This window comes from Ochotona princeps, chromosome 10, assembly GCF_030435755.1.
Source record: "Ochotona princeps isolate mOchPri1 chromosome 10, mOchPri1.hap1, whole genome shotgun sequence".
In the NCBI taxonomy this organism is placed as follows: Eukaryota; Metazoa; Chordata; class Mammalia; order Lagomorpha; family Ochotonidae; genus Ochotona; species Ochotona princeps.
This window is the reverse complement of record NC_080841.1, coordinates 25,882,623-25,896,754: the sequence shown is the minus strand read 5'-3', so window position 1 is coordinate 25,896,754 and position 14,132 is coordinate 25,882,623. Positions and strand designations below refer to the sequence as shown.

Genomic DNA, 14,132 nt, shown 5'->3' with positions numbered 1-14,132 from the left:
TAAACACCTATGCATTCAAATTTGCTCCTATAAACATTTTTAATGAACACTATGTATCATGAACTATTTCAGGAAATAGAGAAATTGCCAATATTGTTATGAAAATAAAACCTACATATCTTAATAAGAGGATACTATAAAACCAGACTGGAGAACAATATGAAAAAGAAGCCTTGGAACTGCTGAATACAGCCAACTAAGGAAGTAAGTCCTATGAGGAGTACAACTGCCCACAGATCCTCTTCATGGCATCAATATTCGCAGTGAAACAACCTGAAAGTTCCTGTTTTCTGTATTCTCCTCCCTCACCACTCCCCAACCAATATCAGATAGTTAATGAAACAGAATACAAATCAATATCCAGACTTCTAGAAAAAGCACAAAACATTGCAGAATCTTGAGAACTGATTAAAGACATCAATATCATAAAATTACTCTATCCAAATATTAAACACAATACTTAGAAACTGAAATAGAATGAATCATGAATAAACTGAAAAATGCCAAATTCCAAGCAACAAAATTAACGAGTTGCATGTGTAAAACATATGAATGCAATCATAACAATCAGCTTCTGGACACTGTTTAACATGTCCATGTAAATGAGAGATTACTTGACAGGAAGACTCACGTTATGAAAACATTATTTTACATTACACTGCACTGTACATTTAATATCTTTTAGAACCCATTTTTATATTTTTTTCAACAAATCAAACTGATTCAAAATGCAGACAAACATAAGAACGCGGTCACTTTATACTCTGAAAAAATAAAAATAATTCATAATTACTTAAGCCAAGTGACTATTTAGGATTACTCCTCGAAAAAATTATGAGACAAAAATAATCAAGAAGTAGACTTGGTAACATGTATAGCTTTGGTCTGCAACAAATGTCATTTAACAGGAATAACTAAATCAATTATGTAATGAATAATATTGAAATAAAGTGTTAGTCATTCAAAAAGCTTTAAGCTGAATTTCAAATTTACTCCTTATGTAAAAATAGCCCTCAGAGGTTCAATATCAAATGTTAGTGCAGTATCAAAAGACATTCTTTAATATTCTATAAATGTTCTTTAAAAAAATCAAAGCATAAAGAATTAATAAAAACCAGTTAATGGTCAACATGTTTCAATTTTTTAACCAGACTTATTTATTTGAAAGAATACAGAGAGAAAGGGAGAGAAAGGGAGAGACAGGGAGACAAGGACAGCACTGCTTTGTTGGTACACTTCCCCAGTGGCCACCACAGCCAGATCAACCGGAGCCAGGAGCCAGGAGCCAGGAGCCAGGAGTTCATCTGGGTCCCTACGTGGACACACTGGCCCAAGTCTTTAGGCCATCTTTGACTAATTTCCTAGACATACTAACAGAGCGCTAGATCAGAAGTGTGGGAGCTGGCATTGCCCAACACCCAAATGAAATGACATATGTCAAAAGTGGACTCACTATGCCACAATGCCAACCCAGCATGTTTCATTTTGCCCATAAATATATTTTAGAGAACTGTACAGATACTTGTATCAGAAATAAAAATAATCTGTTTTCCTAACATACCAAGGCTTTTTATACTTCCATAGGAAAAATAATAATAATCATCACCATCATTTTAAAAATTGGTCAAATGGAACAAATACAAACAGGCAAGTCATTCAAGAATAAAAATAACAACAGATTTAAATTCTTACATATAAAGAAAATAGATTTACAAAATTAGAATCCCTCCATCCATTAGCTTATCAGTTAAAAAAAGTTAAAATCAGATTTTGGCAAAGGGATATGAAAACAAAAATACTTGGACATCATTGCTAAGGTAAAATTTGATATTTTTTGATAAAAATTATATTTCTTTTAAAAATATTTCATAATATAAAATATGTTTAAACTTCTACACAGAACACACATGTGTAAAATCTTGATTTATATATATTATATCCATCTTGGCTGTGGCAAGCAATCTTCTAACATGTAATTTATCATAATTCACATGCGAATGAGGCTAGTAACCAATACAAGCGCCACTTTTAGTCCTGGCTATTGTACTTCCAATACAGCTGCCTGATAAAGGTGTCTGCAAAAGCAGTGAAAGATGGCAAATGCCTTGGGCCCCACAACCACAAGGGAGACTCAGAAGAAGTTGCAGGCTCCTGGCTTCAGCCGTTATAGCCACTGACAGCACATAAGCAGATAAGCAATATCCCTCTTTGTCATTCTCCCTCTCCCTGCTGTGTGACCCTCCCTGTCAAATGTATATATATTCTTTAAAATGAAAAATAGTCACAAATCAATAAAACTACAACAGTAATAAAATACACATTTAAAACAAACGAGTGATTTAAAACAAAGATGAACAAAACACTGTATTTGCAGCAAAATAGATATACGTGGAATTTTTATAAAGCTTTCCTTTGTATTTATATGTTTTTGTTATCATATATAAGGGAACACATGTATTTGTCTATGCCCAGCTTATATTTATTTGATTGTTATTTATAGTCTTCCTATATTCCTGTTGAACTACCAATTTTTTATTTGTTGAACTCCTTAGGTAGTGAAGCATTAACCATTATGTAAATTAAAATTTACATAAAATTTACATAAAGCATATATAGTGAAGTGCTGACCATTATTTAAATTAAAATTTGCTATTCCCAAAAATTTAAAAATAGATAAAAGAAAAAAAGCAAAGAATCTTTTTGAAAAAAGGGTATCAAGAATCATATTTCTAAAAGAAAAGAAAAGGAAAAACCGGAGTTAAAACTGCTATGGAAAGAAATAAGTATTCTACATTTTACTACCAAAGCCTTTAGAAATGTTCACACCAGGATCTGGGATCTGGATCATGGAATGCTTTCCTTCCAAGGAAATGATAAAATAGAAGGTGGTGTACGATAAACAATTTTGAAAGGTCTTAATGGGTTTGGAAGAATGTTAATTCCTCATGATTACATTCTGAAATAGGAAAAAAAAGCTGTATAGTAAAACCATCAGAACACTTACCAGATTTGCAAGCAGACAGATACATTTACAGGGAATAATCTGATGTTCCAAAGAGAATGTATTGGAGGCAACGGCCAGATCTGAGCCAATCTGATGCCAGGAGCCAGGAGCTTCTTTCAGCTTTTCCACACGCATGCAGAAGTCCAAAAACTTAAGCCATCTTCCACTGTTCTCCCAGGCCATAAGCAGGGAGCTGGAACGGAAGTTGAGTTGCTGGGACATAGACTAGGGCCCATGTGGGATACCAGCACCGCAGGTGGAGGCTTAACCTACTGCTACAAACAGGCTTAACCCCAGATTTTATTCTTAAACATACTTACTACTGTTAAGACAACACATCTGGGGCCTGTGTAGTGGTACAGCAGGGTAACCTGAGTCCTTTGCTGCTGGCTTCCCAAACAAGCAGGTGTTTGAGTTTCCTGTTCAGCTTCCTGTCAGCTTCCTGTTACTGTGCCTGGGAAGTCAGCAGAAGATGGCCCAAGTGCTTGGCTGGAAACTACTTAAATTCAGTTCCCAGATTTTAGTCTTACCTGAATCACGGCAAGTCGCTTAATTATATTATTTACTTGAAAGCTTTGGCTTTTGGGGATACTGGATGAAAGAATCTCTGGGTGACGTGATTGGAATTCTTTCCTCCTGACTCCACAAAACTGCCCTAAGCACAACTCCCCTTTCCTCGCCCAGTCACAACCGTGGTATTTAGCCTGACACTTTACTTAAATCCTAAGTTTTATGTTCTTAGCTTTGAGACTTAAGAGCAGATATTCCATCACAGGATGAGTGGAGTAACGAAATACCCTGCAAAACAACATCCACACAATGTGTGCTACATTAATATGATTTATTGTGTTTGCCCACAGTTACTGAGCTGGACACTGTTTGTGATGTTTCAATTTGTCCATGTAAATGTTTGTCTTGATAAGTAATTATGACATTTCTGGTTAAATCATACTAGAGTGATCTTTCTCTTACTATTATTTACCAAGAACACACAGGTATGCTATACAAGCAAGCGGAGATTTTTATGAGACTGTAAGTAAAGTACTTTTCTTTATGTTTGTATCATTTCAGCAACTACCCAGTTAAAATGCTATTTGTCTACAACAAGCATGCAAGAAGAATCGAGTATTTTCATGTGTGTATTCAATGCAAAAAGAACTAGATGCATTTCAAACTTTACTGTCTACTTTCCTATCTTCTAATAAATATTATTGTGGCTTTAATATAAAGCTGGTGAAAGTTCTGAAGAATCCTGATGTGACAGCCAAAGGAGGGGAAATACCAACACCACCCTGTACATTTTCACTCTGTGTTGCCGCTTTTGTTTCCAGAGGCTGCACAAGCCACTAGTCTGGAAGGACTTGTTGATTTCCTCATGTTCCTACTCCTTGTCATTTATAGCACAATGGGCAATGTGCTCCCTACATAGCTTAATTCCTTAAAAGACCTCAACTCCAAGGAACAAGAAGTTTTTAATATGTATTTCCCTGATGCAGGAGTGATCTCCATTTTCTCCAGGTTTATATACAGCCTGTTGAATTGGTTGTCTCTATATGATCTGCTGCCAGCCTGAGTTTACTTAAAGACTATGACAGGAAATGTGCTAAGGCTCCTAGACAACATTATAAGGAGAAATGTTTATGCTCAAAATCTAGGTTTCCCAGAAATTAATCATGCCTTCATAAACTTCACTGTTATGGATTTTTTGGCTTTATCCGTGAAAATAAGTGAGTAATAGCCTACTACAAACACAGCATTTAATGCTAATACTGGTATACATATTTTGAGACAGCAAGCTGTTAGTTTGTATTGTAATCACCATCACTGAAAACAGAGACAGTGTAAATTAAGAAGCACAAGGCACAGAGAGAAACTGAATTTTAAGATCTAAGTGAATTTCTCACAGTACTACCAGGAGTTGTTGGTATGAAGGTAACAGCAATAGTCACAGAACACAGAATTAATTTTATATGCCACACTAAGTATATGAATGTATGGATATAAGAATAATCAAGGAAACTGAGCAAAAAGCTCAGCACATGCCAATATGATTGAGCTGCTTCAGGGTCTAGAAAGCACTGTTGATTTTTTCTCATAAATGGGATATTTCATCAGCACTACAGAGATCATGAAAAACATAATAATGTATATTAATAGACGGTGACTATTAACATTTTGGCAAGCAAACAAATCTAAGAACTTTTTAATGTAACATTAAAATTGCAATAATGCTCCTATTAATAATAAATCCACTAGATACTCTTTTCCAAAACTTTGTGGAAATGGTGCCATCTCTGAGATAACTTTCTACATCTGTTGAAATGTAAGACCAGCCTTACACCTCAGGATTAAATAAATCACTTCAATAACAGCTTTTAATGTTAGAAAGAATTTAACATTTTTATGATACCCAACCTAGAACACTTTTAATTTAACGATTTTAAATATATAATTATGTGTGTTTGTAACATCTTGATTTACATGTATTATCATATCCATCTTGGTCATGGTACACGACTGGTTTATAATATATACTGTAGTTTGAATCCATTATGCCACAGATTAAGCTCATTTACATTTTTCTTAGACTTTTATGAATTTTAAAATAACTTCAGTTTCACAGTAAATACAGACTTTTGTATCTTTTTGATGTATTTGTTATCATGCTAGCAAATTATCTCTGTCTCAAAGGGATACTAGAAATATTCTAATATCTTATAAAATGCAGAAATCATTTCTATATAAGTTCTGAATCCTTCTGTCAGGGCATTTGTATCTCTTAAATCAGCCTATTTCTGAGTAGCTCTGAGGATTGGAAACATGTTTCTCAAATCTACCAGTTCGTCCACATTTTTCTCCTTTTCACAAATACAGCATGTAATGGCTCTTGAAATTGCTAAAGACAGATATCATGATCTCTCTTCAGGCTTCTGAATTCTAGTCTTCTTCACCTTTCTAAACCGTTTAACATTTGATTGGTTCCTGAGTGATGCAAATTTTTCATTATGTATAGTTACATCCAGAATTTAATGTTATATGCTAAATGTAGACCACTGAGGGATATTTATGTTCTAAGCTCTTTCTATCATTTAGTACATTTTGTATACATGAAAATAATTAATCATACTGGAACAAGTACTGTGATAGAGATCATAGGACCAGGATTCTCAGTTCTGCTAAAATTTAGATATTCAGCTCCGGTTACACAAGGAGAGTCATGCCACAGTTATGTTTTTTTGTTAATATATGCACATAGAATGCCAGCCTTCAAGCTTCCATCTCATAGGCAATGGATCAAAGGTATGCTCTGACATGGATCAGTTAAAATGGACAAGAATGACAAGACCAATCACAAACTCTGCAGAAGTGCTGATTCAGGAATAGCACTCAATCTACCAACATGTTCACATCAACTTCACATTGCCTTCAGTTCACTTCCAGTCAGCAGTTGGGAATGGAGGACTACAAGGGCAGGACCATTCTTGCAAGACACTAGACTCATCCAAGGTGTATTACTTCAGAACAAACCACTGGTTTGTCCTACTGAATATTTTGTGGGAATGTACCACATCGAATTATTTTCTTAATCTTTCCTTCTCTCTCTATTTTTAAGCACAGATTTTACGTGTATATTGTGGAATGAATGTTTTCCCAACTTCTTGAATTTATAAGTATTAGCTCTCTATTTGTTCTAGTTTGTCCTTGATTAGTTTGTCACTAATTTCTGAGTGACAACTATGTTTTCACTGCTCAATGTATTAAATGCTTCAAGAAAACCTGGAAAGTATAACTGCCCCAAAGTACTGATAAAAGAAAATCTGACTTTTCTAACATTAATCAGCTTATTCAAGGCCAAGCTAAGAAATGGCAGAACTTAACTCTAACTGCTATTTATCTGAGTCCATAGTCAATGTTCAAATTTTTTCTAATCTTAAATTGTGAAATTCAATGTATACTCAGAAGAAATGACAGCATATGATCATATATGACTATTCATAGCTGCATGGTCATGACAGCAAAAAGGAAAAACAACTGAAATGATTAATGGACTGAACATTGGTGGTCTATCCAAAAACTATAATATTGTTTGGCAATACAGAGAAATGAAGAATTGACATATGATACAATGTTAATTTTGAAAGCATCACATTAAGTGAAAGAAAGAAGGCACTAAAGACCACATCTTATAAGATTTAGTTTGTAGAAACGTATACAACTGGAAAGTTATGGAGACAGAAAGTAGACCAGATATTACTTACTGCCCAGAGGGAATGAGAATATTAGAGGATGTGTGTTAATTTGCACATGGTTTCATTTTAGGTTAGTAACAATGCTTTAAACTGATTATGGTTAAAAATAAGTATGTTTATCTCTAAGGTATGTGATCTTATCTTAATAAAGCTGTTATATTAAAAACAAAGCAAACACATACTTTAGAAATATTTACATGATCCGTGAAAAGACAGGTAAAGATTAATGTCTACAAAAACTATTTCAAGTTAAACCATATCATATAAAATCATCATTTTGAAACACTAATTTATTTTGGTGATTCACATTTACATTCTAAAGAGTTACTATGAACTGTATTCAAGCATTAAACTTGGGAAAATACATTACTTTAATCTTAAATTTGGCAAAAGTTAAAAAGTGAGTTTTCCAAATTCCAATCAAGTGATGTTTTATTAATGCTAGAAAATGCCACAGCTAATTTTTAATTTCGTAACATAATTTTTTCATAACCTGGAGCAATCTTTGTGTATCATGCCAGAGGTTATGAAGCAACATGTCTACCAAAAGAAAAATGAGACTTAAGATTAATCAGTCTCATTCATCTTTTTTAATAGGTTCATTTTGCTAAAAAATATTTTTGCGTATGTATTATGTACTTTATCTTTACTAATAACTATAGGATAGAACAATTATCCTATTAACAGAAAAGCAAATAAGGTAAAGTTAAATCTAATGTGATCGAGTACATTTCACAAATTAAATATAAAACAAATCTTGCTGTAGAATGCTAGACTATGGTTTTTCTTTCAATAATTTAACCCTTCACAAACACAGAGATCTGGACTAGATCGTTCATACACACGATTCTAGGCTTCATAAATTTTAATGTTTGGTCTAAAAGTTAGCTCAGAGTTAGAAAATTCACAGTGTATATCAGAGTGCCTGGGTTTATTCTACACCTGCTTCCTTTCCTGACTCCAGCTTACTCTGGGATGCGCTGATGATGGTTCAAGTGATTGGGTTTCTGCCTCCTACACAGATGATGTGGATTGAGATCATGACTCTTGGCTTTAGCCCCAACCAGAACCCTTTGCATGCGGAAACGAGGCAACCCCATTAGGTGCTCTTTCTTCCTGGATGTCTGTCTATCTGCTCGTCTTGTAAATATATGTGTTTTAATGTATAAAATTAAGACTTCTTGATGTAAATGACTGGGATAAATCATAACTGCTTTGAGAAAATGTTACAGTTTGAAACATAATCATTTTTAAAAGAACATAAAACTTCCACTAGCAAAATGAAAAATAACCTTTATTCTAGGGACAAATGCTGAAAATTAGCATGCTTTATTGAAACAAAAGATACAAGTAAGGCAGTCTTTCAGATGCCTTCTTAGGGATCTCGACTGGTATTCATACCTTTGTGGAATCCCCTCCCTTCTCCCTTAGACTCCAGACAGATCTATTTTCTTGATTCGAATGAACAAAATAGAGCAAAAGTAATAGGGTGTCACTTCTGATACTAGGTTACAGCACAGATTCCATCTTTGATGCCTTCATGTGTACTCCTACTCAATTGCTCCAAAGGAAGCAAATTTCCATGTTATAAACGGCTCTGAGAAAGTGAGGGACACCACTGAGCAGCCACCAGGTTTATGGCCGCTCAAGACAGCCTAAAAGCAACTATTCTCGCAATTGAGCCTTCACATGAGACAACACTCCTAGCTGACAGTGTAACTGCTACCTGATGCAAGACCTTGAACCTAGGAAAGGGCAAAGTCCAACCCCAGATTCACAATTCACAATAAATGTTTATTGTGTTTAGTTGCTTCGGGTATCTTGGTTAAACAGTAAAAGTTAACCAGAGGCATGATTCCAGTGATTTTCATTTTATACAGAAAAATAGGATTTTAAAATGTAGAAACACAATTCTAAAAATGTGCTTTTATTTTATGAAAATGGAGAAACATTGCTATCTCAAGAAAAGTAATAACCCTTGTAGATGCCTTTAAAATTTATTAGAATAGGCAAAAGATGGAATCAAGATGGCAGAATAATGTAGGACACATTTAAACACACGGAGAAATGTTCAATAGTGAGAAGCAGAGAGGGCACATTCCAGGAAATAGGACAGACTGAAGGCAGAGGGGCACCTGTGGACTCAGGACGGGGAAAGCAATGGAAACAACGGTGTGGTGCTGCAGTGACCAGATATCCCAGGGCATTCTCTCTCACTATCTCATTCTCTCTGTGTCTACTGCTCCCTTTCTCCCTGCTTAAATAAATGAAAATTAAAAACTAAAATGAATGTTTTTTCTGCCATTAAAATTAAAGCAAAATTCCAAGAAACATCATTTACAAATAACCAAAAACGCTTTTGAAATAAATTTAACAGATAATAAAAAATTAAACATATTATTCAAAAACATGAACAGGTTTAAATGACTTGTGAATGAATAAGAGGTGTTTTTAATTAAAAACAATACAGACAGATGTCAATTTTTCAATGTATAAATTCATAAAATCTCACTCTAATTTCTTATAGAAAAGTTTAAAGAATTTAACAAGTTGCTACTTTAGTACCTACACGAGAGAAGAAAAGGCAAAGCAAGATGCATTCATACACGGATATTCAGTACAGCTTGATCTCCGTGTCAGCAAAAGATAAGAAATAATTTCACTTTCTTTCAGAAGATGACTGACTGAATAAATTAATGTTTATTCATACCTGGAAGGTTAAGCAGACATTAAAACATGGAAGGAAGGCCCTCAATTATGGTAGAATAGTCAAGTTGTTAATTATCATTGAGAATATCAAGTTGAAGAATTAAGTGTGGTATAATTTTATATTTTCAAAATGAAGGAGATACAAATACAGGCTCATATATAAATAAGATACAGAACACCACATATTAAATTATAAATACTACTTTCTTAAGAAAGCAAAACTAGAGGTCTTGCAGGTGGGAAGAGCGAAACATAGGTTTTGAATGCTCAAGGTATTCTGAGAAAGACAAAGAGAGGCTGTGTCTGTGTGTGAGTTTAAACATACTATAGCTGCTTCTGCACTTTGTAAGATTACTTATGGCTGGATGATAGCATTCTTACATTTAGGAAAACATCATTAAGGACCTTTTTAGTTGAAAAAAAAAAGGACTTAAAAGGAAAACAATTGAATGAATTAATTAACAGAAGAACCTACCAGGGCAATTAAAAATTTTTGGAGCATCTTCAGAATATTAGCGCACTGGAGATAGAGACCCCGAGGTAAGAATGTAAGCGGCAAAATGTAAGTATAACAAGACAAAAAAGAAACGAAGAAACAAAGCAAAGGAGGAAGGAGGGAGAGGGAGGGAGGGGGGAAGGAAGGAAAGAAGAAAGGAAGCAAGGAAGAAAAAGAGAGAGAGATGGAACCCTGCACCCAAGTGAGAAACCTGAAAGAAGCTCCTGGCTCCTGGCTTCAGATTGGCTCAGCTGCAGCTGCTACAGCACTTGGGCGGTGAGCCAGCAGATGGAAGATCTTTCCATCTCTCCTTCTCTCCATAAATCTGCCTATCCAATAAAAGTAAAACTCATGTGTATATGAGGTTTCCTACTCTTTCCACTGACTCTTACTGAAGCCTTCCAAGAACTTAATTACTTTTTCAAATGAAACCAAGTTGAATTCTCTGCACTTAATTTACAATGGTCAGATTGATTTGTACAACACAGGTAAAAATATGAATTTGAAAATTATTTCTCAAATATTTTAAGGAAGTCCCTCATCAGGTATATCTTTTATCATATTCTTAAAATATCAAAATTAGATTCAATCTTTTTGTACTGATAAAACCCTTAGACCTTATTTGTCGGATTGCTGCGTTGTTCCTTTTTCATAGACATAGATGCCATCAGAATTTTTGATATCCTTGTTTTTAAGTGTAATTGGCTATTGAATCAAACTTAGTTAGAAGGAGGCTCATTGTTACTTCGTTAAACATAAATTCATCCTTTGCGGTGAGATACTCAAATGACATCCAGCCTCATAGCAACACGAGGGATGAACTTTCAAACCAGGTAATTTTGAATTTCATCAGGAAACCCAATCTCCTGAATAACTATGTTGATGGGGAGCTAAGCATACAGAGACTTCATTACGTAGACAGAAATGCAATATCCTGGTATATGTTCTGTCAATGATTAGAAGTGTGAACATTTTTCAGTTTCTATTTCCACGGAGACCAGGTTCTGTGACGATATGAATTAAGTCTCTGTCAGATTTTTCTGGGGCCCTTCATATTAGCTGTGCATACATTCCGAATCTTGACATTTTCTGAGAACCCTCTTCATTCTCTTGGTAGATACAGCAAAAAGGTCAAATACATCTTACAACACATATCACGGTAGGGTCTCAGATAAATCTTTAATTTTTTAATAAATTTTTACAAGTTGTTTATCTCATGAAGTTCAAAAAGTTTCGGGCTAAATAACAAGTCGAATTTTTAAAAGTAAAGAACCACATATATGCTGATTATTATAATTCCTACTTCCCTTTACTAAGTATACGGTCATTTAAAAATGTTATACCACAAGCGGAAAAATAGTTTTTAAATGATACAGAAATTTAACACATGGAGAGCTTTGGAAAGTAAAGTGAATAATATTGCAATAACCTCATTTTGAAAAAAAAATCTAAAGAAAATGTCACCATATGGCTAACTCCAGGTCCAATATTCTTAAATGGCTTTCAAAATAAAAATAATCAGTTACCTAGTCTCATTTTTCATGTTCCATGATATTATTTTTTAGGGAACAATTTTTTTGCTACAGAACATACTTCTCAAAATACATCAAAATCTTAGCATATTTAAAGCTTCATCTATAGGATAATTTTACACAAAAATTCATCTCATTATGAGATAATTTTACTGAAACTATTTTGTAAAATACCATGATAACACACCATTAAAAATCTGCTTATGGTCAGTTTTCAAGATGTTTTTAAACATAACCACTAGCTTTCAAGATAAACAGAGGCATATATCTGTGTCTTATCCTTCAATTTCTTCCTAAAATATTATTGAGTCTCAGAAAAATATTTCTAAGTATCGAAATGGTAAACAGCTCTTAATGATCATTCTGAAAGGTTCACTGTATGCTAACGATTGTACTCACCTAATTGCCTCATTGGTTTCTGAAACAGCTCTCAGGTATTCTTTCAAATAAAAATAATTAAAGCAGTACTTTCGAATCCTATATCCTCGCCATACTTTCTGAATCTGTAGATGTAAACAGAGATAAAGCAAGTCATTTAGCATATTCCTAAAAACATTAGTAGATCTTTAAAATCTATGTAATTATAATTAGTAATGCAAAATCCTTGCAGTTTGCCACTACTAAACTATATATGAGAATACACAAAATAGTTCATGGAAAAGTATATTATGAGAAAACTATGTGTGAACTTTAAAACCTTTTTGCACAAAATTAGCTTATCTTTGGACCAGTATTGTGGGTTAAAAGACTAAGCAACATCTACAATACCAGCATCCCATACTGGCACAATACCTGGCTAATACACTTCCAACCGAGCTCACTGTTAACACATCTGGGAAAGCAGCAAAGCATGGCTTTAACCCACATCTGCGGGGCCTTGCACTCATATGGGAGACCCAGATGTATCTCCTGGCTTCAGTCTGGCCCAGCTCTGGATGCGGCAGCCACCTTGCAAGTGAACTAGTAGTTAAAACCTCTCACTTTCTCTTGATCTTTCTCCGTCTGTAACTCTGTTTTTTCAAGTAAACACAATAAGTCATTTTTTTTAAAAAGAAAACTTTTTAATTCATTTCTATTTTCCACAAATTTTTGAAGTTCCCTTATATTCAAACTCAAGTTTACTCATATGTTTAACATTTAATATGTGAAAAAAAACAATATGGCTTTAGGTAATCATGGTTTATCTTGACATCCCTATAGTTATTTCATGAATCATAACTATTACTACTGTAAGTTTCTAAAGTGTGCAACTGTTTCCATGGCCCAGAAGATTGCATTTGTGTTCATTGTGTACTTTAAGTAGACCATTTAATTTGAGTTGTATTTAAATATTTAAATTGAATGATACCTTACTCTGGAATGATAACATTTTAACAAGTGCAACAATCAATGTTTATGAGCTTATGTACCAGGCACTATTATGAGGGTTTAGTTTATTTTTGCACTTAATCTTGAGGATTTTCCTATTAGATACATGCTCTTATTACCGCAAATATTGATGAGAAAATGGCAAAAACGATACACTACTTTCCTATTAATACCTGGTTACCAATGATGGACCCAGTAACCAAATCAGAGCTGCCAGAGTGTATTCTGTTAGTCACTGTAATATAGAACTAGGAACAATATTAGCTGTATTATTCAAGGAATGGAAAATTCTGTTGGAAAATCTGCTTTTTATATTTCCCACTGCAATGGTACATTCAAACAGTTTTATTACCAGACATATAATCGTGTGTTTGCATGTGTTTGTAATATGTATGGTTAAATGGGAGGAGTGCTGAGGGTGTAATAGAATATAATTAATTGATCTCCAAGATAACTTATACAGCTCCAATAATCATGAGACTCAACTTCCTTAACTCCTATATTTTATACTACTACCTGTGTGAGAAAAACCCAAAAGAAAAATAAGAAGATATATCAGCCCTGTTGGGAAAATCACACACAAATCACACTGAAAGAGTTAGAATACGAACAAATAGCAAATACGAAGGAACAATAACAGCCTTGCATATATATTTAAACTCATTTCCTAGAGTTTACATGGTTACAGGAATAACTTAAATATCATGAACCAGTCTCCGTTCAAAGGTCTCAAAAATTTAGCAGTTCAAGAGCACTGCCATAATCACTAAACA

The 14,132-nt window shown here is 34.1% G+C and overlaps 1 protein-coding gene across 2 annotated transcripts in view; it reads right to left on the bottom strand.

Moving 5' to 3' along the window:
* SPATA17 (spermatogenesis associated 17) overlaps positions 1 to 14,132 on the bottom strand; it is a 149,363-nt gene that overhangs the window by 89,496 nt on the left and 45,735 nt on the right. For both annotated transcript variants that reach the window (XM_058669739.1, XM_058669740.1), the window contains one exon: positions 12,391 to 12,494. In XM_058669739.1, the coding sequence (XP_058525722.1) occupies positions 12,391 to 12,494 (104 nt within the window). The remainder of the gene's footprint in view (positions 1 to 12,390; positions 12,495 to 14,132) is intronic.